A 25,245-nucleotide genomic window follows, 5' to 3' on the forward strand; every position below is an offset into this window, starting at 1 on the left:
TGATTTTCTTATCACTGTGTCTGTGTCTGAAATAACCTGTTTGATTTGGTTCAAAACTCAAAGACTGGTTTAAATATCAGCCTAGTTCAGAAGATGTGCATAAATATACACAACATCACTTGCATGAGGATGTTCATTCACTACTCACACAATCCCATTAGTCTAGCTTTGTAGTTGTGAGACTCTTGATTAACCCAACATCAATATCTACTGCTGTCATGATAGATCATTTAAAAAGTTACTGTTAAGAATGAATGTTTGACATCCCAGGTTTTTATTCATCTTGCTTGCATTTTATCTTGAAGAATAATTTCATTATTACTTTGCATAGCATATACTAGCTGTCTATCCTTTTGATGAATTAAAAACATAAGTAGATCCTAGAGGATGACATCTTTAGGATCTGAGCAGGAAGGCCAAAATTTTCCATTATATACAGAATGAAGTCCAAATTTCTTAGCATGAAATTCAAGGCAATATAAAATTGACCTTCAGCCTAACTTTCAACATCACTCTGTCCTATTTATCATTCATTCATTATGCTACAATTGGACAAGGACCCAAGTGTCTTTTATGGCACTGCCTCTAAGTTTTGGAGGATATCCCCCATTGTATGTGTTAGACCTTGCCCCTGATTCTCATAGAGCTTATAGTCTGGTGGGAGGATAAAGGTACAAGTGATGAAGCAGTGACAAAACACATCACTCTAACCTGGACCCACCCCAGCAGTTCCTGGGAACATCTCAGCATTTGGAAGGTTGCGTTGGGACATCATATCTGTTCTACAGAGGATCTTACAGGCCTCTTAGGACCTAGTACAATCAGGAATCATTTCAGAGAAGCCTCACAAACATCTCCAGCCATGAGACATTCTGCGTGGAGTCCAGGATGACCATCTTACACTATGTTCCCTAAATTTAGAGTGTTTCCCTAGAGGCAGAACCTTCTAAGACATTTCTGGGCAAGCTGTCTTCCATGACGGAACTGAATTACTTGGAGAAGTTCAGAGTAAGGAAACTTTGGTAGCCAAAACTTCGCACCTGAAAGGTGAGTATAATAGCCCAGAAAGGGAGATCTAGTCGGGGGTCAATGGCCTCTACTACACCTAGAAAATGCACACCACCAGACCAGCCCCCAGATAGTTTGTGTCTGTGTCCACCTTTGAAACATTTTCCTAGAGATAAACATTTGAGTATTTTACCATTTTACACTGTATCAAAATTGAGTTTCTCCTCTGAATTCCAGAATTACCTGGGGACATTAAAAGGTTGTCATTTAAATTTGGAGATTTCCCTCTCAGTGATTCCACTATTTGACATTAATAATTAACCTGAGGGCCAATTTAACCAAATTCTTCCAGCAGAGTTCACAGAAGGAGTGTTATTTCAAGAGAGATTGTGTCAATAACCTACTGCTCCCCCAGGCATGGACATTTTAAGCATGCTCTGCCTTTTTTTCTGCTTGGGGAGAAGCTGGGGACAGAAGCAAATGTAAGTGAAGAATGCCATTTTCATTTGAAATGTATCTTGGTTATATTTGTACAGAGGGCAGAATTCAGTCAGTGCTATATGAGATTAACTTTCGACTTTCCGAGAGCTCCAGGTGAATTTCTTCTTTCCTGTGGTGTCCAACGCTGCTACTCTGTGTTTTAACATAAGTAGTTTGTGAGCTGTGCATGACTTGTATTCTCATACTTTATCTTTTGCTCAGGCTGTTACTTCTATCCCGCCCAACGAGTAACTTCCTGATTGGTATTTTTTTTTTTAAATGGATTCTTCAAAAGATAGAACTGTGATCTTTATTTGCACTTCTTTCAGGGAACCTTAAACCTTCTCCTGAATGTAACTAATTAAAATAGCTTTTGCCTGTCTTCCTGAAATCTCATTCTTAGGATGCTTTATGGAAGCTATCCTGGCTTTACCATAGCTAAAGACATTTTGAGAAATAAAAAAAATACATATTGCTAAGTTTAAGGAACATTGACAATTTATATGGATTCTCCTAAGTAAAATGCATTAAAAATGATCTTTTATCAACAGATTGACTGCATAATTTTATTATTTCAACAGATATGTCATCTCAGCACCTAAAGCATTCTATGTTGGAGCCTCTGAAAATGTAGTAATTCAGGTTTATGGATACAGAGAATCATTTGATGTGACCATTGCTATTAAAAGTTATCCTGATAAAAGTTTTACATATTCTTTTGGCCAAGTAAATTTGTCTCCAGAAAATAAATTCCAAAACTCTGCAAACTTAATTGTAGGTATTCGTCTCATGCTTTCTTTTATGTAAAATGTTCATTTGTAAAATATAACAAAGAGATGGTACATTGTTCCATTTTATATGTGTGGGTAAAAATGTGACATGTCATGCTCTGTTGATGTGAAATATGTCATAACCAATGTATTTATAAGTAATGGGACATGTTAAGTGGAGAGTATTTCTAATTTGGGGGTCAATGTAAGGAAATGTAAAACTGAATGAAGGGTATTAAGATGAAAATATTTGGTAACAGGAGTAAAACTAAATCAATCAACATATATAGCTGTTTCAAAATTTATAAGATAAAAGCTAGGAAGAGATAATTTAGATATTTAAGCTTTATGTTACATTAAAAGAATATAATACAACACACACACACACACACACACACACACACACGAGGTTTGGTCCTGTTTTTAAAATTTTAGAGAAATAAATGGAGATCATTTTGAGCATTTGTTTTCCAAAAATATGAACTAAAACATTTTAATTCCATGTTTATTGAAACAGTAATTTTTTCTTAAAATATGTATCTATGATAGACTGTTTATACTTTCTCATTGGATATGGACCAAACAAATTTTCTTTCAAATACATTTGTGTACAGTGTTTGTAAATTAGAAAAGTGTTTATTATCATAAAATATACTAAGCAAATGTGATATATTTGAAGAGAGTTGCATACCAATTATGAAATGACTAGGAGACACAAAAAAATAAGAAAAAGATTCAGATTTTCAGCTTAAGTACAAATATAATTGTAAGTATAAAGAATACTTTCTTCATTTCCACTGCCACGTGAGAAGTATTTTAGTCCACTGTCTACCTGACATGTGAATCCTCCATTCTTCTCTGCTTCCATTTCAGATAAGCTTTTGAATTTTTGATATTTTCCTAATGACTTTTGAATATTTCATCTATTAAAACTTGAATTTTTTCAGTGATTATAGTTTTTAATAGACATTAATTTAGAGCAATGTTTCAAAATAACTGTTTCCAACTAAATTTTATAAGAAACTAATGTATGAAAGTATTTTGGTAGAAGAATAAATGTACCATTTTATTTTACAAAATTTTTTTGTAAGATATAAACAATGATTCAAATTACTAGCATAGATACCTAATTTCCTTTTATTATTTTAGGATGTTTATATAATATTCTTCCATTACCTATTTTTTTAAACAGATAAAACCAGAAGATTTATCTGGAGGGCCAAATGCAGTTTCAAATGTATATTTAGAAGTTGTATCTGCCCATTTTTCAAAAGCATCAAAAATTCCACTGCGATACAACACTGGGTTTCTTTTCATTCAAACAGACAGATCTGTTTACTATTCCGATGAGCAAGGTATAACAGAGAGGGAATTTTAATCCATGGGGGAAGAGTGGGATGATCTGATGAATGTTTGAGAACAACTGGCTTATATTTAGGGGGAAAAGAAGACAATATCATAATTTATATCATACACAAAAGAAAGCGTTGATACACTGAAGATTAAATTGCAAATTATAAATACAAAGAACAAACAAATATGAGCATATTTTTTAGAGCAGAATTAAGAAAGGCATTTTTTAGAATGATGTCCAGCTTCTTCCAAAACAATTTTTTTAAGAGCCTGATATTTCTTTTGCACATAGCAGGTATGAAGATTTGCATTTTCCATTTATTATAACTGACTTCTAAGTTCAAGAATTCTATAAAATAGGATATAGAATAGAGGTGGTGATGATGCCAATTAGGTGAAATATGATGGAAATCATTTTAGCAAGAGGACAAGAGTCCCACCAGCACACATGATCTGAGACAGGCTTTGAACAGTCTCCTGGACACTAAGGCAGAGGATGACCATGTGTTTAAGGTATAAAAATAAGTAGTCAAACCTTGAGAAATTGAGATTTTCACTTACATCTTGCAAATTAGACAAAATGCTCTATTGACGCATTCTGTTGACAGAATTTACTGCTTCAGTTTTTCCTCTAAAAATTTCAGGTAGCAGTGAGCTGCAGTCTTTCTTATCTAGCAGTGGTTTAAAAATACATAAGTTGAGTGCTAGACACAGTGGCACACACCTGTGATCCTAGTTACTCAAGAAGCTGAGGTAGGAGGATCCCAAGTTTGAGGTTTGCCTGCGCAACTTAGTGAGAACCTATCTCAAAATTTAAAAATCAATAAAGAAAGGTCTGGGGTTATAGCTCAGTGGTAAAGTGCACCTTGGTTCAGTCTCCAATTTAAAAGAATGCAAAGTTGGGTAAAAATAGTTCTTACTATGTCAATTTACATTTTAAATGCATAATGAGAAATATTTAAATAATTCAGTACTTTTTTGTGAAAAGGATATTTTTCCAACTTTGTGATAAAGTTAGGATTCATCTTAATTCATCTTAGTCATCTTTTCTTTGAAGCTTGGATTTTATGCTTTGGGCTTTCCAATTTTTATTTTAAATTCCATGGACCTTGTGGAGAGTGTCAATGATATTGTCAGATCATTTAGAGTTGAATGAAGTTTCTAACTATAACATTTTTTCTTACAGTAAAAGTTAGAGTTTATTCATTGGATGAAAACCTAAAACCATCTCAAAAAGAAGTTATCTTGACTTTTATAGTAAGTATAACATTACTTTAAAAGAAAATTTAACCCTGGGATTTCTATGATATGGATACAGAATTTTCATTCTTATAAAACTCATGGTAAATGGCATTAATTTATTCAATATTAAATGGCAGTAAGAGGGGCTGGGGATGTGGCTCAAGCGGTAGCGCGCTCGCCTGGCATGTGTGCGGCCCGGGTTCGATCCTCAGCACCACGTACAAACAAAGATGTTGTATCCGCCTATAACTAAAAAATAAATATTAAAAAAAAATGGCAGTAAGAATTTATTCAGCAACTATTGTGGCTAGAACCTGGCAATTCTATAATTTTTTCATATTCATTGATAATTTAAAATTTTTGGTTGAAATATGCTTTTATGTTTCCATTAAAGAATACTTTTTTGGTGTCCCCATCTATAAAGTATGTCAGCTAATCAGTCTGAATCCTCTTGCCGTCTGTGTCAGGGGAAGATGCAGCCAGGGTTGTAGAAGCATAAAATGTGGTACCTGGGAGAAGGCCATGAATGCATTGTACTGTGATGAAAATCTTTAAAAAGCAGCGTCATTGTCCCCATTTTATAGATGAATAGACTAACGGTTAGGGAAACCAAATAACCTTGACAACCTACTGATAATAATTGGCTAAACCAGGACTCAAGCTCAGGTCTGTCTGTTTGTCTCCTGAGACCCAGCACTTAGCCTCTCTCCACTTGTTTGGGGGACCAGGGAGTATGACCCTCCATGAGCACTTGAGTTTAGAAGGCCAGCACAGCACACGTAAGTAACTCAGCAAGCCAAACAAGGGAGGATGTAGGACGACGGGCAGACCAGCTTGAAGGGGAGACAGTGCTGCAGATGAACACCCCTCTCTGGGGACAATTACTAAGGACAAGGATGAGTCCTGAGAGGGGCTTGGATAGGAGCTAGGTGGTGTCTCTGGTGGAATGCAGAAGTAGAGGTCTAGAGTCAGGAGGAAGCAAGACATGGGGAGATGGCTATGACAGAGGCTTGCCCCAGTGGACTGGCCTGCAAATGCTTTAGGGAGAGATGCTGGCAGCTTTGGTGAATTGCTGTATATTATGTTTGGGGAGTTGTGGTGAAGGAACCTGTGGAAGAGGTGATGTCTGGCCTCACAGGGAAAGCAGACGTTAAGAGGTCGGAGGCAATGGCTGTGGCATATCCAGACACCAAAGACAGCAGAGAGCCAAGGGAGCTCTTGGGCCATGGCAGAGACAGGATGGAGGAAGAGTTGGAGAGGCAGTGTTGAAGGAAGATCATTCCAGATGTTCTCTTCAGAAAGGAGGAAGTGGGGGGAGAGTCTGCTGAGAATTTATTTAATATTATCTTAAATATTTGTGGTACTACTTATGCCTATTTAAAATATGCCTTTTGTCTTAGAAGATAGTCTCTGCCAACAAGTCCAATTGAGGCTGGTCATTGCCTCGGTGTATATCAACTTTGCACTTGCTAAATTCCAACAATGTTTCTTAGAACATATTAGCGGGTATTTTTTATAAGAACTATCAATCACATACAATGTTTATGTGTGGATTCTGTATTTACAAGTTGTTAAAAAAAAAAAAAACATTAAACTTGTATTTTTGTTTTTTTGTTTTTCTTTTCACTCAAAGGATCCAGAAGGGTCAGAAGTTGCTATGGGGGAAGAAAGAAATGCTACTGGAATTATCACTTTTCCTGACTTCAAGATCCCATCTCATCCTAAGTATTGTTATATTATTTGCAGGTTAACTCTCTCTTGAAAGCAATGAAGCCATTTGGGGCTATTGAACAGTCCATGGAGTCATTTACATGTCACTGAAAGCTGCTGATGGAAAGAAATTCTGGTTTTGGCTATTTTTTTAGGTCTAGTGAGTGTCCTAACCTAAGGGAAGGTGGAGCCTGCTGGGCTGTCCTGCATCAAGGCAGGGGGCCTGACAGTGTGTTTCCCTCTAAGGACCAAGCTGGTCTGCTCTATTTACAGAGCACCTTCCACAGCAAAGTCTAGACAGCAGAAACCGGGAATACTGTCCCCACCCCACAAATGCTGACAGAACAATGGAAAAAAGAAAAAAAAGCGGAGGGAATACAAATAGAAGATGTCCATCTTCATGTCTTTACCCTCTCTTATAAATAATTTCTTTGACATTTTAGTTTCAATTTCTCGTACTTGGAAAATATTTTGAAGTACAATTTGGGACTCTTCAATAAGCCCCAGGAATTGACATAGCGGATCTCCTACCCTGTGCCAAGCACTCTGCTAGAACTTTTATCTTCCCATTTTCAAGATATAGTCACACAATTAAATGGTGGGACAGAAATGGGAACCAGATCTCTTGGAGGGAAAGACTCATCCTTCTTCTTTGTTTCTACCCTATCACTGGACTTGAGCTGTAAACTTTTTAAAACTCTTTATTTGTCTCATTTAGGTAGGTTTCACTTGATCAATTGGTCCTGAAAATGTAGTCTTGATTTTCTGGCAAACTATCAAGTATATACAGTGTGTGTGTGTGTGTGTGTGTGTGTGTGTATTCATGTTTTTATTGAACTCAAAAAGCAAAAATGGGTCCAAACTAAAAATAATTTGTGTACATATATAGATATATATGTATATATATGCTGAATATATACTATATATGTATATATACTCTATAGTATATATACATTTATGGATATGATTCAGCCTTTGGGTTAGTTCTTCAATTGAATCAAGTTAAAGATATACTATAATCTACTAGAAAAAGAGTAATATGGAAATAAATTTTGGGTGTAACAATTTTTCTTAAAATGTATGTTTTTAATAAATTTAATAGCTCTTTCTAATATGATACATTGATTGGCATATGCAGAACTCAGGGTCATTTAATGGAGTTGTGGTTTTGTAGCAAGAATGACCAAGTTTGAGTCCTGCTCCATCACCTACTAGCCATGTGTCCTTGGGAAAGTCACTTCACCTCTCTGGAGCTCAAGTTTCTTATGATATAATAATACAACCTTTTCCACAGCATTTTTATGAAGATTATGACAGTTAACATGTGTAAAGCTTTAGTGCATGGCCCATGGTAACTGCTCCTTTGAATATTAGCTACAACCAATGAGTGAATTAAAGTCATATTATCTGATATTACCTGCAATTTTAAATGTGATGCTTTCACAGATACGGTTTGTGGACAATTAAAGCTAACTACAAAGAGGACTTCACAACAATAGGAACTGCAGATTTTGAAATTAAAAGATATGGTAATTTCTAAAAAATTACTGAGATTTCCAATGTGATGTATTTTTTTTTAAATAGTTCTCAATAATTTTGTGGAATAAAAATTTAGTAAAGAGTAAAGAAGGTGGTGAGGTGTAATGGACAGAGGTGAACTGGGAGTCAGAGCTGTCCATCTGGTTCACTGTAATGTGCTCACTGAGCTCTTTGTGCCTAGTTTCCTTGTTGTGGTTGTGCGGGTGGTCACATCAATGGGAGGAGAAGACAAGGCAAAATCCTTGCAAGATCCATGGTTCTCTAACATTGTAAGAGATTGTCCACTTCAATCCCCTGGTGTCCAGGTTCTCACAACGACTTTGTTTGGTCAGAGAACCAGAATGCCACCTTTGAACCCTTCAGCTCAAAAAAAATTGCTGGTGTGTTTGGAAAATGATGATGTGTGGGAAGAAAATAAACATTTACTTTGAAAATAGTCATATTTATTATACTAATAATTAACTTATAAATGACTCCTTCTATTAATCTCTCATAAGAATTTCCTAGAACACTAAATTTGAATGTAAAGTTGCTATTTAAGCTTTTTAAAAAATATTTTTATACCTTTATTGTTATTTGTTTATTTTTATGTGGTGCTGAGGATCAAACCCAGAGCCTCCCATGTGCTAAGTGATCACTCTACCGCTGATCCCCTGCCCCAGCTCCTGTTATTTAAGGTTTTTAAACCACGTTTTCTGCCCACCAGGTTGATGAGAGGAAGAGAGGCATTTATATTTAAGGGATAAGAGAAAGTACACATAAAAATTTAAAACATTCAATGTGCTAAAAGCCATGGCAACAAAATACCCTCAGAAACACCCAAACTCGGCTTTGGAGTTGTTTATTAACTCTCTTGGATACTTTTCAGAGTTACAAAGTCCCTGCTCTGGTTTTGCCTACGCCCTCCAGGGCAATTTTCTCTGACCCAGAGAACAACATCCTCACCACCCCCTTGCTCCTATTGGGCAGCCTCCCCCTTTAGGGTTGAACAGACTTCAGAGCTGTGCATGGCAGTAGATAGGGCTGGGTGGTCTAACACCACTTCTCAAATGGGCATAAGGAAAAGATGAGAATTTGAGATTTATATTCATGTTTTAGATCAGGAATGGAAGAGAATTGCTAAATACCAAGGAATTTCCAATTTGATAAGTATTTATCAAAAACTTACTATATGAAAGGCACTGGGGGGAAGGTTGACACAGAGAAGCAAGACCAGGTCTGTGACCTTATTGAGCCCCTGCTCTGAGATTGTTTTGTTGCTGTGGCTTCAGCACATTGAACGTTTTAAATTTTTATGTGCACTTGTTCATCCCTTAAATATAAATACCCCTCTTCCTCTTGACAACCGGTGGGCAGAAAACATGGTTTCAAAAGCTTAAGGTGAGGGGCTGGGACTGTGGCTCAGCAGTAGAGTGCTCACCTAGCACGTGAGAGTTGCTGGGTTCCATCCTCAGTACCACATAATATGTGGTTTAGTGCATGACAGGGTTTTGGAGCAGAAAGCTGCCAATCACTGATGGGAAGATCATAAGGATTCTGGGGATACTAATGATGGTCATGACCAGGGAAGAATACTGATGCTGGTTTTCATCTGTTCCATTGTAACAAGACATTTCTTGCATAAGATATATATTTATAGTTTCAACCCTCTTGCTTTTGGGGTTTTTGTTTATTTTTGTTTGGTTTTTACTTAGGTGTGTATTTGGGAAAACCACACTTCTCTATCTTAGTACAACCAGAAAATTACTATATCAGCCATGAAAACTTTGAGGACTTCAAGATCACTATAAATGCTAGGTAAAAACTTTTTTAATTTTCAGATTCTTGTAGTTCCTCTATGGAAAACAGGTTTCATTTCAAGAGTCAAAATGACTAATTGGTAGTGCTTGTCTGGGACCTTATATTGAGAAAGATTCTGAGGCTCAGTGTAAAAAGAATAAGTAAATAAATACCTTTATGATTAATGTGATAGTTGTGGGAAATGGGTCCAAAAGAGTTGGCTGAAGTGTTTTTGCTGACTCTTGCTGTTATTCTTAGTTTCTTCAGCAAATAAAATTAAATAACATGGTCAGGTATCAAAACTACATGAAAATATCCACATATACTTTGTTACTCGTGGCCTAGTTAATATTAATTGATCATACAACTTAATCATCAAAATCATCTATAGAATTGATTGAATTAGCCCATAAATCCTACTTGGCAGATGCACTATGGAAAATTATCTTTGGGGATACTGGCTTCCCTATTTTATATTTAAATAGGGAAAATTCATGTTTTTCTTGAACTCAAAAGGCAAAAATGGGTCTAAACTAAAAATAACATACTCCAAATGTATGATGTTGTCCCCTTGGTAAAAGGAGAAGCAGGGAGTGGGTCCTTATTGTTGCCACACGGTGTTATAGTCATGACAGCAGTGTGGTCCCTTACAAAACTCCAGGTGCTGCGTTCAGTTCTTCACTAACTCATTATAAGCATAACAACAGTGGGATGTTAGCAAGTTCTTTCCATCCTCTGGGACTCAATTCTCTCTCATGCCCATGGGAACAACACTTATTTTTGTTCTACCACTACAGAGTGTAAAATGAAATCTAAAACTCCATATAAATATGTTTTAAGAGCAAATTGCAATTTTCCAATGGCTGTGTTTTATCTTATCTCATTACTCTGATGGCTTAATCAAAAAGAGGTTAATTATTCTCTTTGATAGATATTCTCATAATCAGAATGTATCTGAAGCTGAGGTTTCTGTCATTTTTGCAATAAGAAATGATCTAGAGGATCATAGAAAAGAAGAGATGCCTGAAGCAATCCAAAAGGCACAGGTAAGGGAGTTTATTCACAGAAACAAACTGGGAGCAAGTCACCAGAGAATAGAGTTGTAAAGTGGGTTTTCACCCCTAAATGCTCATAGAACTAAAAAACTCTGAACTATAATACTTTGGGCTTTGGGATCTTCCACTGTTGGAAATAGATAGGTTAAAGTGACATTTGTTTTCAGTTTGGAAGGCTGAGTAGTTAAAACCTAGTTTTCGTAGGCAATTTATGTCATTTGGACATGAAATCTTGGACTTTGGACAAGGTACCATCAGATAGAAAATGGTACCCAAATTAGAGATTCAGATTCTGAATATTATACATAATTTTGAATCAAAGATTTTAAACCAGAGTTCTTTCTTCATGATCCTGCAACATGGCCTGAGCCTTCAGGCTTAAAAGAAATTACCTAAATATTATATTAATCAGTTTTGAATCTACCTCAAAGAATAAAGGTTGTGTTTTGTATTACCATGAGCTTCAACCAGAACATCGTTGTCAAGTAGAGATTTTGCAGGCTGAAAAGAGCACAATTTGTTATTCCTTCTCCGTGAGTTCTGCTCTAATCTATCTTGTAACTTTTTGTTCCCCTTTAAAAAACACAGCTGATCAATGGAATTGCACAAGTAAATTTTAATACATCAAAGGCAATTAAAAACCTGCCATACAAAAGTCTAGAAGATTTAAACAACAAGTACCTTAATATTTTTGTGAAAGTACAAGAATGTACAGGTCAGTTCCTAAACTAATATATACATTCACTTCCCAGAGTTCTTTCTTATTCCAAAATTTTGGATAGAAATCTGTCACTCACTACTGGTTCATTTTGGGCAAGTGCAGTTACCAGATATTGTTCACAAAAATATTGCTCACCAGATAAATGTGAGAGAAATTCTGATGAAAAACATCTTTCAGCATTGGTGACCTGTTAATCCCATGTAAATGAGATAGTATTGTATGACTTTTTGTGTTATTAAAAATTAAAAGTAGTGGTACCTGGAAATTTTACTTGAATAAGTCAGATGGTAAAATCATTCACATTAGGAAAACATCCCTGGGTCATTTGTATATTGATTACATACTATTAAATATTTAACACATATCTTTTACAACATGGCCTACAAATGTTGTATTGGAAATTAGAAATAGTTGTTCAAAATCTGACTATCCTTTCTAGCAGGACTGCCAATTCCTTGAGGGCATGAGGCTCTGCTCATTTGAAGAAAAAGAAAGAAAGAAAGAAAGAAAGTGGGATAAATGCTCTGGAACAGAACACAATATTTGAAACAGATGAATGGGCATTTTACCAACCTCCTAAAAACCACTTTATCAGGTCATAGAGTGACGGGCTTTTCCAGAGTGGCCACAGCAAATCGTTCCTACTTAGGTTAATTCTTATGTTTGAAGTGACCAACAATGGACTAATTTCTTTTCCTTATCCAAGTGAAGACATACATAGGAACAGAACAGGGACCACAAAGATCATGATACTCTACTGTACTTGCCAAATTCTCAATACAATGCACATATTTCCATTAGGTAGATTCTTCAAAGGAACCAAAGTAACAGATGTCAAATATGTCCTCTCTCCCTACACCCTGCATTTGGTTGCAACTCCTCTGTCTCTGAAGCCTGGGATTCCATATTCCATCAAGGTTAGTTGGTTGGAATAGCTAATATGGTTGAATTTCCCTATTTACTTTTAGGTTGCTTTGTCTATGCCAGGACAAAGACGGGGGGATCTCAAATTTTGTTTCTGTGTGACCTCCAGTGTAGACATTGGAATGGAGAAAAGAATGGTGGGGGGATGAGGAACAGGACATGACAGCCAGCAAGGCTGTGATGGAAAACAAGAGCTGAGATCCAGGCCTGGTAGTGAGTTCACCTAGCCCATGGCTTACGTACCAACACATAGCAAGTGCCCTGCTTTTCTCAAACATTCGATAAGAGTGCATTGAATTGAATTAAATGTAATTCACATCACACATGCCCAGAGGAGTGAAAATGCTTTGAGACATGCATCTGACTCTTGAGTTAAATCCCATAAAGTCTGTGCTTGGCAACAAAGGAGGGAATTGTTTTAGAATTTTCGTGATGTAAAATAATAAATGTTAACTCTTAGAATTGATTTGGTCCACCAGGTACAGGTGAAGGATGTCTTTGGCCATGTTGTAGGAGGGAATACAGTAATCTTGAAAGCAAAAATAGTGGGTGCAACTCAGGAAAGCAAAGATCTGGATCCAATGAAAAGTACAACAGATCATCGTGGAGTTGCTTCATTTATGGTTGACATTTCCCCTGGTGTGTCAGCCTTGGAGTTTCACGTGAGTAGAATTCTCGTTTGTTGCCGAATATTAATCTGTGTGGTAGCTACTGTACAGGACAGATGGAGAAGATTTTATATGTAATTCCAGCGATCTGCTTTAAAACATTTGACCTATATGAACAGAAGATATATACGTATTGTGTAATCGACATTCAGTAAAGGTCTCAGTCCATTGATTTTGTTTTCAGGAATTTTTTCTTATGGTAAACACAATATTATCCAAATCTGGAACTAAGAACCCACCAGTGGAATGCAAGAATTCTAGCAGAATCTTCTCTTTTCTGTTATTCGCAGCTATCATCATTTCTCCCCAATCTCACATGGGAACTCCATTGAGAATCACCTACATTTCCTTTCTCCCTTCCAGGTCCCCTCCAACAAGAGCTCTGTCTTCAGTTCCCACCACTCCACTGAAACTGCTCTTGCATAGGTTACTCATAAGCTACTTGCTAAAATCACTGAATAATGTTTGCTCCTTCTCTTTCTTGAGTTCTCCTAGAACGCAAGAAACTAACACTTTTTTCTTCAAACAACCTGTCAATTAACTAACACATTCTTCTTCAAACATCCTCTGTCACTCGAAGTTTTCTTGCTTTTTATTTTTCTTCTTTGTTCTTTACAGCCTCCATTATGGACCAATGATTGCTTGCTTGTCCTCTAACCTCAGGGATCTGGTCAGACCCTCCTCTCTTTTCAAGTGACACATTCTTATTTGATAGACTTCTTCAGTGATCCCATCTACTCCTATTCCTTATGGTGAGGAGAGGCTGGGGACATAGCTGAGTTGGTAGAGGGCTTGCCTTGCATGTGTAAGGCCCTAGGTTCAATTTCTAGCACCACACACAAAAGATTATCCTTATGGTAAAGACACATCTCAGATACTCAAGAGTCTTTCAGACTTTACCTTCTCCATATCTTTTTGTTATTGTTGTTCTAACTAATTATACATGACAGTAGAATATATTTTTACACATTATACATAAATGGAATATAACTTCTCATTCTTCTGATTTTATCTTTTTATTGGATGGTTCAAAAAAGCATAAACATTGTTTTGTCTGAAACTAAAGAAGGTCTGCCAGCCTCAAACCTGGACTCCTCCCAGGTGCCCTAGTTCAGTGGATAGCCCCAGTGGCCACCTAGTTCCTCATGCTCTTCTCTGTCACTCCTCTCATTGTGGCAGAGAGACAGAGTGATCATCCCAAGCACACCTCTGATCTTGATTAACCTTGTCCCTCTGTCCTCTCCAAATACTGCTCACCACTCTTCCCAGCACACCCCAAACTCTGGCATGCTGGATGGTTTGTAGCTTCCTAACACCCCACTTTCTATTGCCACGAGGATTTTGTAACCCTAACATCACTGTCACCACCATTATCACACTGATTCGAAGTTCAGCATCAGTGTTTTTTTGTGTTTGGCACAATCTGTTTTAGGTTAGAACAGATGACCCAGGCCTTCCAGAAGAGTACCAGGCCAGTCGTGACTATCGGGCAGTGACCTACTCATCACCCAGCCAGAGCTTCCTTTCTCTTAGCTGGGCGGACAGTTACAAGAGCTTACTTGTGGGAGAGAAACTGAGCATAACTGTTACCCCTAAAAGTCCATATGTTGACAAAATTGCACACTATGTTTACTTGGTAAGTCCCGTGATATCTTACTTGCATCTAGTCTATTTGGAACACTATTTTTTTTTTCACTTATGCAAAGAATCCTTAAAATGACTCCTTACCCAACACAATTGACATTTAGTGAATGAATGATTTATGTTCCACTTTCAGTTTATAAAGCACATTCACAAATACTCCCAACAGAACCTCACACTTCCTTAAGTTCAGCAGACAATGGAGTAGATTGGAAAAGTTGAATGACCAGCCCTGCCTCTAAGTAGTGACAGGTAGGTTTAGGATTTATTCAAGGGCTGCTGACCCCTAGCTTTATAATCTTGCCATGGCACAATGTCAAAGGTTCCACCAGAGCATCTTTCAGTCTCCAGACTAGTCAGTGACCACAGCAATGTTTCATGGCTAACCAGAGCATTACCAAGCAACTGACTGCTAGGTCTTGCCTGCGTTACATAAGAATATGCCTTATTTACAAAGGGAAAAATCCATTGCATTGATTACATTCAGGTGCTTATGCTTCTCTTATTATATCTGCTCAATTACTAAGCCAACATTAAGCCCATGCTCCATGTTTACTTGTTGCCACGTATTTTTAGATTTCATCTAAGGGCAAAATTGTACACTTTGGCACAGAGAAGAAACTCCCAGGCTCATCTTACCAAACTTTAAAACTTCCTGTGACTCAGCACATGGTTCCCACAGCCCATCTCCTTGTCTATTACATCATCACAGTGGAGCAGACAGCAGAATTAGTGTCTGACTCAGTCTGCCTAAATATTGAAGAGAAGTGTGGCCAACAGCTCCAGGTGAGATGCCAACCCTATCCCCAGTCTGAGTTCCTCCTGAGTGATGATGTAATCTCACACTAAGAGGTTTTCTTTTCCCACTAATTTTAGATCCGTCTGTCTCCAGACAAAGAGATACATTCTCCAGGAGGAGCTGTTTCTCTTATCATGGACACTCAGTCGGAAATGTGGGTCGCCTTAACAGCGGTGGACAGTGCTACATATGGCATCCAAGGAAGAAGCAAAAATCCTCTGGAAAGAGTTAAGTGGAGTCAATATTATGGTTATTGGTGCAAAACATGACTCAGGGCCAAGTGAGCACCCTGGTTTTCTCAGGGTCCCTGCATTGGTCATGGGAGAGGAATAAAGGAGAAAAGATGCAACTATACCTCTCTCTTCCAAACTAGACTTAAGGATAATAACACCAAAAGCTAATATTTCCTGAACGCTTTTATATTCAGCATTAGTTTAAGCCTTGACATCTATTGTCTTATTGTATATTCACAACAAAGCTATGAGATGGGTATGAAAAATTTAGGTAATATTTAAAATGTACTGAGTGCTTACCCACAGAGTCCCTATGTTATTGATGATGAAATCTTAGAGATAATTAGGTGACTTATGGCCTGAATAGAACAGCACGAAGAATCAAGTGAGTTCCCCCTTTAAATTATCCCTTTAGATATATAAAGAATAATTACCCACCGAATTTACTTTCCAATTTATTTTGTTTGGTGAGAACACACTTTGGGAATATCCTCAATTAAATGCTGAAATTCAAACTTTTCCAGGAATAAACTAAAATAAAACATAATCAAATCCATGTCATTGGGTCACATGGGCCATGGTCACAACCTTGCAAAGACCAAAACCTCTTCACCAAGCTATCTCCATTTTAATGACTGATAGCAGTGCCTGTTATTTGGAATAAGTAATAATTTAGTGACTCTGAGAGAGGGCATTTTTTAAGCTAATGCATAAAATTGAATTATTTTCCTGCTCCAGGAAAGGCATATGACTGGAAATGCTGGGGTTCTGGTGAGTTGAGTGTCCTGAATCTGTAAGAGGAATGATGGAGAGGGCAGTAGAAACCAAGCATGGTGTAAGACACCATCCAGCTGCATAAGAGAAAGTAATGGCAGCCATACATAGCTATTGCCTGTCCACCAGCCCCTTCCCCAGACACAGACTCCCTCCCACCATCCACCCCAATCACCAAGAAACGCTTTCATGGGTCACATGGGCCACGGTCACAACTTTGCAAGGACCAAATCCTCCTCACCAAAATTGATTTATTGAGTATTTCCATGTTTTTGCCCTGCTTCATTTTGGATGAAGCAGAGAAACAGAGGATCCCATCCTTCCCAGAACTTAGAAAAGGACCCTGAGGGATAGTGAGTATCTCCTCTCCTTATTCATTGATTCAACAGATATTAGTTAATTCAGTGTTCAGAACTTTAAGAAGGAAGAGGATAAATCATTTTCTAAGAACTTCCATATCAGAGTTATATCCTCAAATTTAGCTCCTGGTCAATTTTGACTAGTGTATATTTGTAAACCCATAGGTAAAAACTAGGGAAAGCAAGAAAGGCATGGGGAAACTGGAGAATTAGGTTTTAACCAATCAGTAAGTGAGTGACTTGCAATTATCATTCTCCATGAGTCCGGTGCTCCCTCAAACAGTCTCTGAATGTTGTATTTTTAAGGGAATAACTTCCTTTCTAACAGGTTCTTGGAGCTTTAGATAAAAGTGACCAGGGCTGTGGAGCAAGTGGTGGCAGAAGCAATGCTGAGGTGTTCTACTCAGCAGGACTCACAGTCCTCACCAACACAGACATGGGCCACTCCCTACAAAATGGTAACTCATTCTGTTCCGTCAAGCAACGCAAGTGTTCTTACTGTGAAAACACACTGCTTTTCCTGGCCATGCACTCATTCTTCCTCCAAATCCTGTTTCCAGTTAAACACATAAAGCAAAACAAAACAATTAAAAATTATTTTATTGTTGCAAGAGAACTTAACATTAGATCTACCCTCCTAACAAATTGTTGAGTGTACAATACATGACTGTTGATGATAGGTACAATGTTGTACATAGATCTGTGGACTTATTCATCTTGCTTAACTGAAAATTCATATCCATTGGCTAATTAATAACTCCCAATTCTCCCTCTCCCCAGCCCCTGGAAACCATCATTCCATCCTTAAATTCATCTCTCATCCCTTATATAAGTAGCATTGTGTACTATTTGTCTTGCTATGAGTGTCTTATTCCACTTAGCATAATGTCCTCCAGGTTCATCTAGGCCTTTGCATACTGTAGACTTTTCTTTTTTTCTGGGGCAGGATTGTATCCCAGTGTCTACCACCTTTTTTTCATCTATTCATTTGTCAATGAATATTTAGGTTGTTTTCACCTCTTGACTGTTGTCAGTAGTCCTGCAATGAACATGGTAATAATAATATCTCTTTGAGATTCTGATTTCACTTCTTTTGGATGAATACCTACAAGTGGGTTTGTTGGATCATATAGTAGTTATATTTTGAAGTTTTTGAGGAGTCTCCAGAGTTGCATTACTTTGAATTTTCACCAACATTGTGCATATGGGTTCCAATATCTCCACATCATCACCAACTCTTGCTCTCCTATTTTAAAATAATTGCCATATTGATAAGTATGAGGTGGTTTCTCATTTTGGATTGTATTTTGCATTTCAAGACATTTAACAATATTGAGCAATTTATTTATATAGCTATTTTCCATTTCTATTCCTTCATGAGAAGCATCTATTTGAGCTCTTAGCCCATTTTTAAATTGGGTGATTCATTTTTTAGTATTATGTTATAGGAACTCCCTATTTATATTTCTCAGATGTATGGTTTGCAAATATTTTTTTTTCCCATTAAACAGGTTGCCTTTTCACTCTGTTGGTTGTTTGCTATGCGGAAACTCTTTTGATGCAATGCTGCTTATTTATTTTTGTTTTTTTGTCCAGGCTGTTGATATTATATTTTTGAAAGCATTGCCAAGACCAATGTAGTGAAAATTTTAAGATTTTTATATTATTTTTATTCCTTAATCAATTTCCATACTAATAATTGGTCAATTCAGAATTTATTTCTTCATGATTCAATCTTGGTAGTGCTAAAAGAAAAACTCTTGGCAAATCCAGCAGAATTTTGAGCAAAAAACAATTGACAAATTGGACAGCGAGCAGAACTAGGAGAGGTTTGGAGAGCTCTAACTGCAGTGTGAGCTGGGAGTATCCACATTTACATACAGAAAACAGAAGAGAGGAAAAGAAACAGCTTCAGTGTTTGCCTTGTTTGGATATGGTCTGATCAGTTGGCAGACCATATTGATTAGACTTAGCTAATTATTACAAAAAATAAGCTCTTGTTAGACTTTCATTTTGTTTTTGTATTAAATTAGGTTGTAGTCCGTTACCGAGGAGCTCACTGTATAGAGGCAGTCTCAGGCCAAATTTAACAGCAGATTCTGTGTTTCAAAAAATTCACTCATTTCTTTTAGGTTATCCAGTTCGTTGGCATGTAATTGCTCATAGCAGTAGTTTATGATCCTTTTTATTTCTGTAGCATCCTTTTTATTTCTTCTTTCATTGATGATTTTATGTATTTGAGTTCTCTCTTTTTAATTTGTCTAAAGGTTTGTCAATTTTGTTTTTCTTTTCAAATAATCAACTCTTAGTTTCATTGCTTTTCTATTTTCTAATCTTTGTCATTTCTTTCCTTATATTTGGTCAAAGTCTATTCTTTTTCTAGATTCTTGAAGTATAAATTAAAATCTTTATTCTTTTTTAATGTAGGCATTTATTGCTATGAATATTTCTCTTAGTATTGCTTTTCATGGATCCCATAAGTTTTGGTATGACTTGTTTTAATTTTTATTTGTTTTAATGAAACTTGTTTTCATTTTTATTTTCAGTGTATCTTCTGTGTGCACACATGCATGCACATTGGGGGACAAACCGAGGGTCTCACACATGCTAGGCAAGTGCTCTGTCACTGAGCTACACTCCCAGTCCTTCTTAATATATTTCCTAATTTCTTTCTTTTTTTTTTCTTTTTTTTTATTCTTGACCTAATTCAGGAGCATGTTGTTTATTCTTCATATTTGGGAATTTCCCAGTTTTTTCTTCTTGTGATTTGTAGTTCCATTCTATTGCAATGTAAAAAAAATAGTATGATTTCAGTATTCTTAAATTTGTTGAGACTTATTCATGACCTACCTTGTTTTCTGTCTGGAGAAAGATCTGTGTGCATTTGAGAAGAATATGTATTCTTCTGCTGTTGGTTGCCGTGTTCTGTTTATGCCTGTTAGGTTCCTTTGGTTTACAGTGCTTACTTAACTCCTGTTTCCTTATTGGTTTTCTATACAGAGGTCAGATCTAAAACTGAAAGTGGGTGTTGAAGCCTCACACTCTTATGTATTGCTATCTGTTTCTTCCTTCAGTTTTGTCATTGTTAGCTTTGTGTGTTTAGATGCTCTAATGGTAGGTGCATATATATTTATTGTCGTTAGACCTTTCTAGTAGGCTAACCTTTTTATCATCATAAAACATCTTTCTTTGTCTCTTATAACAGTTTCTGATTTAAAGTCTTTTTTGTCTTATGGCTTTTTTTAGGTTACCATTTGCAAAGACTATCTTTTTCCATTCCTTCACTTCCACAGCACAAATCAAATAGCTTTATCAGCATTCTTCACCAGATTCCAATCAACTCTACAGATCGAATTCTATTTTGAGTGGGAATAAACTCCTCCAAGATCCTCTCCCCCATTTCCAGCTGGCTTCATCTTTCATCCTTCTCTTCCACCTTTTCCTTTCAAAGGCCTTGTGCTCAAATATCTCTCACTTCCTTAAGATACCTGAGAAGGGCCTGGATTCCGTCATGCCTTGCCTGGAGTACCCTTTCCCTTCTAATTTGCCACAAAAGCTCAAGCTTCACCTTCTGCTCCAGCCCCCACTCCCAAGTGGGCCTGGAAGAACTTACCTCTTCTCCCATGTTAGTTTACTAGGGTTGGTTTAAGCAATGAGAAAATTTGTTTCTTCACAGTTCTGAAGGTGGGAAGTTCAAGATCCAGATGTTGCAAAGTTGGTTTCTTCCCAAAACCTCTCCTCTTGGCTTACGGATGGCCACCTTCTCATTTGTCTTCACCTGGCCTTTCCTCTGCGTGCATCCACCCTCATGGCCTCATATAACCTATTATCTCCTCAAAGCCCCTGTCTCCAAATACGTTCAGATTCTGAGGTCATGGAGGTTAGGACTTCAACATATTAATTGTGGGGGACACAATTCAGCCCATGATGAACCCCTTTACTCAGTAGGGTGTTACACCATCAATGGAATGAACTCATTTCATTCTTGAGGACAGGAACAGGATTTACTGAAATTTATGTTCCTTGCCTGAAATAAATGAGTACTCAATGTGTTTTAAAGAGATAGACAAACCACCATAAAAATATGGGCATTTATTGTGTTTTAAAAATCCTATTTGAGCATCTCAAGACAATACATTTGCAAAGAGTATGTAATGACACTGCTACAGAAATGTGTTTAATCATGTTCTTTACTAATGGTATAGATCAGAATTGCTATGGGAAATAGAACCCTATATCTGATAAAATGGGTTCCATTTGATTTTGCAAATGCTTTGAGTGTTTAGATAATTTGATGGAAGCATTTATTCTAAGGGATGTTCTCTTTCTGTGTTTTTTTTTTAACAGATGAATCATACAAGAAAATTCTCAGACCAAGACGTTCCTTGAAAGAGGAAATAGAAAATCTAGGTGCTCCAAATTTTCATTTTTTTTCCTCTAGAAGTTATAATGGAATAATGCAAGATCTGCAACACTTTGTCATTCTAGATAATTGATGTAGAACAGATGAAAAGGTCTATACATACTTCCAGATTTTACTATCAGAGAGGTGAAGCAAACTGGTAAAATTAACCCACATTTGTTCTGCATAGTCTTCACCTAAGAGATAAGGTATTCCTCATGTCCATTTTCTATAGTGACAAAGTCCTTAACCAAGTCACTAAATCCCCCACAAGCCTCAGTTTCATTTTAAAGTCCCTTTGTGGCAGTGTCACACTCTAACCTAGAGAAATTGTGATCAGTATTTCATTATGCCAAAGTGAGTTACTGAAAACTCAAGTATCTGGCCAAGTTTAAGTAAATGGGAGAAAAACATGGTCCAATGTTTCATCTCATGATATTGCCTCTTGGTTCCTGCCCTGGCACTGCCCCTTAGCAGGTACAATCACTTCACACCTTTGTCATCTCTAAATGACAGGAAAGGACATTATCATTCTAACCCACCGATCAGTGGTTTTTGAAAAAATAGTAAATTCTCTTCTTGCACCCACCCGGGCTTCCTACTGACTGCAGCTTGACTGCAGTTTTAGTCAGCTTGTTGTTGCTGTGATCAAAACCCTGGACAAGAACAATGTAGAAAAGGAAAACTTTATTTTGGTTCATGGTTTTAGAGGCTTAGTCCATAGTCAGCCAACTCTCTAGCTCTCTGAAATGGAATAGGCCAAGTGGGGAAGAGGCAATTTCCTATTCTGGGAGCTGATCAAATAGTTGGAGGAAGTTTGATCAGAGCCTCTAAGTCCAGCCCTGAGACTTCGAATCTATACTTGGATGAGAATTGTTTGTTATTATCTCAGCATCCCAATTCAGTCACCCTGTGATCCGGAAGTGCTGTTATGATGGAGCCCATGGAAGTGAGGAGAGCTGCAGGGAGAGAGCTATGAGGATTACTGTTGGCCAGCAGTGTTCCAAAGCTTTCTTGATATGCTGTGACCTGGCAAGTGAGCTTCGGGCAAACAGTTCTCACATTGATGTAATCATAGCAAGGTCAGGTAGGTATAAAAGCTTCCACTCCACTCTGTATGCAATGCAGTAGGAAGGTGCTGGGTGGAGTTGGTACTGCCACAGGAAGAAGTGATTCCAAACTGGGCTTTGATGTACAAAAGATGAAGTCAACTCCTGCAGTTCACCTCAAAAAGCAGAACCAGAAGCACAGTCATACCAGTTTGGGGATCACCAATCCCACATCACCACTAACTCATTTTTAAAGTCATAGGTCTTGATTTACCCTCTAAGAGCCAATTTGTAAAATGAAAATATTTGCATGATTGTGTGACATTGATTTTCCGCAGACTTCACTGGCTACAAGGAGCATGATTTTTAAAATATCGCATAAAAACAATAACATACTTTGAAGAATCAAAATATCATCCATGATTTCACCACAAACCAATAAGATGTACTAGAAGTTGGTGCTTTATCTAGCTAATGCATGCTCTCTTCCTCCTTCTCCCTCTTCTTCTTCTCCTACCTTCTCCTCCTTCTAATGGCTAAATGTTAGGACTTGGTTACAGCTTAAAGCCTTTATATTAGTACTGATGCTGGTATTGATAAAGTTTGTGGATGACATTAAGTTGAGAAATCTTTCTTGACATTAAACTGAAAATGCTTCTTTCTGTAATTAATTAGTGAAAGAAAAAGGTGAATCAGAAGTAAAAGGAATCTCAGTAGGCATATACAGACAAGAGTTTCCTTTAGTTCATTTTCACAGGGTTTAGGCTTTGTACAAATCAAAGAATGATGAGAATGATTTATTAACATTTTTTTCAATTTTACTGCCCTACTTTTTAACCTATTTTCTTCTGCATTCTATTTAACTATACTATTTGGGGAAACATATAAATGAACTTAAGACAGAGGGTAGCTAAGAAAAATATTGAATTTTTTGTTTAAAATGGTACTCAAACAAGTAGGTAGTTTATTAAAAATTATATTTTCCCACATATTTAAAAAGACATTTTTATGTCTTTCCATGAATGTGTGAAGGCATATGAATAAGATTCAAAATGTATTTTATTTTTTAAAAAATATTTATTTTTTAGTTGTAGTTAGACACAATACGTTTACTTTTATGTGGTGCTGAGGATTGAACCCAGGGCCTTGCATGTGCTAGGCAAGTACTCTACCACTGAGCCACAACCCCAGCCCCTAAATGTATTTTAAAATATAAAATTTACCTTAAATCCTCAGTAATGGTGCTAGTATAAGGGAAACCCTACCATAATTTATGAGTGCATGTATTTTTATAGCTTAAAGAAATAAAAGTAATCTAGCTCAAGTTTAAAAGGAAGTCCTCAAAAAAATTAGGAGAAACATCAGTAAAAAAAATAATAATAAGAGCAAACATTTCAAAATGTCACCCCTCTCCACAATGTTAACTACTGTTAGGAGATTTCTACATAAATTGGGATCACACTACATAAATGGGATTCATGCCTTTCTGCAATGTGCTTTTCTTAAGTGTTGACAAATATCATGAACTCATTTTCACATTAGAGCAGAGAAATCTGCCTCATTCTTTTAAAATAATTGCATAGTACTTAATAATACTACCATGTCTTCATTTTTCTTCATTGTTTATATCTTACTGGTCACATTTGTTTCTGGGACCGCCATAACAAATTACTACCAACTTGGTGGCTTAAAAGAATGGAAATTCATTCTCTCACAGTTCTGGAGGCCAGAAGTCCAAAAGGTGTCAGCAAAGTCAGCTCCTTCCAGAGTCTCTACTACAGAATCCTTCCGTAGCTCTTCATGTGTCTGATGGCTGCTGGTGATTGTTGGTGTTCTTTGGGTTACAGATACATTGGTCCAATCTCTGCCTCTGGCTTCACATGGCCATCTGCCCTATGTTTCTGTGTCTTCTCTTTTTCTGTCTCTTATAAGGACACTTTTAATGGTCTACCTAATTAAGACATCTCATAAGGAGTTTGAGCCCACTCTAATCCAGTTTGTCTCATTTCAAGACAATTAACTTAATTCTCAATTGAATTCACATTCCCAAGTACCAGGGGATTTAGACATAATCTTTTTAGGATCACAGTAAAAATGTGGACATACCTTATTAGGGCCACCTACGATAAGTATTTAAGTATTTTCCCACATTTTCAATATTAGAAATTCCTAAGAAAAAAGCAAAACTATAATTTTGATCTTTTTTATTTGTATGTATATTTCTGTAAAATAGATATCATTATGTCTTAGTTCTGACTACTTATAACAAAAATACTATAGAGGAGGAATTTAAACTATAAACATTGATTTCTCACAGTTCTGCAGACAGAGAAGGCCAAGGCCAGGGGCCTATGGAATCTGGTGTTTGCTAAGGGCCTTCTTCCTTACTTTTGGACTGCTATCTTCTCCTGGTATCCTTGCAAGGTAGAGAGAGAAAAAAGGCTAGCCCTTGTCCTTTTCTTATAGAACCACTAATTCCAACAAGAAAGTTCCACTGTCATGACCTGATCACCTCCCAGAGGCCTCCTTCCTAAACTCATCACATCTGGGCATCAACACATGGGAGCACACAAACACTCAGCCAGTAGCACATTGTCTGAAGGTGGAATTGCTAAGTCAGAGTGGGTACATTCTTGGACTTGATATATATTTAAAAATGGATGGTGGGCGGGGTGGGCTGGGGTTGTGGCTCAGTGGTAAAGCACTTGCCTAGCATGGATAAGGCCCTGCGTTTGATCC

At 37.1% G+C, this 25,245-nt stretch overlaps 1 protein-coding gene across 1 annotated transcript; it reads left to right on the forward strand.

The window, feature by feature from the left end:
- The first annotated feature begins 1,425 nt into the window (after positions 1-1,425).
- On the forward strand, positions 1,426-22,876 carry LOC143385419 (complement C5-like). The gene is made up of 18 exons (XM_076840906.2): positions 1,426-1,490; positions 2,070-2,262; positions 3,451-3,613; positions 4,798-4,868; positions 6,487-6,578; positions 8,010-8,092; positions 9,797-9,899; positions 10,813-10,927; positions 11,525-11,651; positions 12,459-12,574; positions 13,061-13,243; positions 14,682-14,885; positions 15,467-15,676; positions 15,767-15,916; positions 17,384-17,513; positions 21,403-21,465; positions 22,350-22,544; positions 22,845-22,876. The coding sequence occupies exons 1-18, from the start codon at positions 1,426-1,428 to the stop codon at positions 22,874-22,876; spliced, it is 2,295 nt and encodes a 764-aa protein (XP_076697021.2).
- The last annotated feature ends 2,369 nt before the right edge of the window (positions 22,877-25,245 follow it).

Source organism: Callospermophilus lateralis, chromosome 2 (genome assembly GCF_048772815.1).
Source record: "Callospermophilus lateralis isolate mCalLat2 chromosome 2, mCalLat2.hap1, whole genome shotgun sequence".
Taxonomy (NCBI): Eukaryota; Metazoa; Chordata; class Mammalia; order Rodentia; family Sciuridae; genus Callospermophilus; species Callospermophilus lateralis.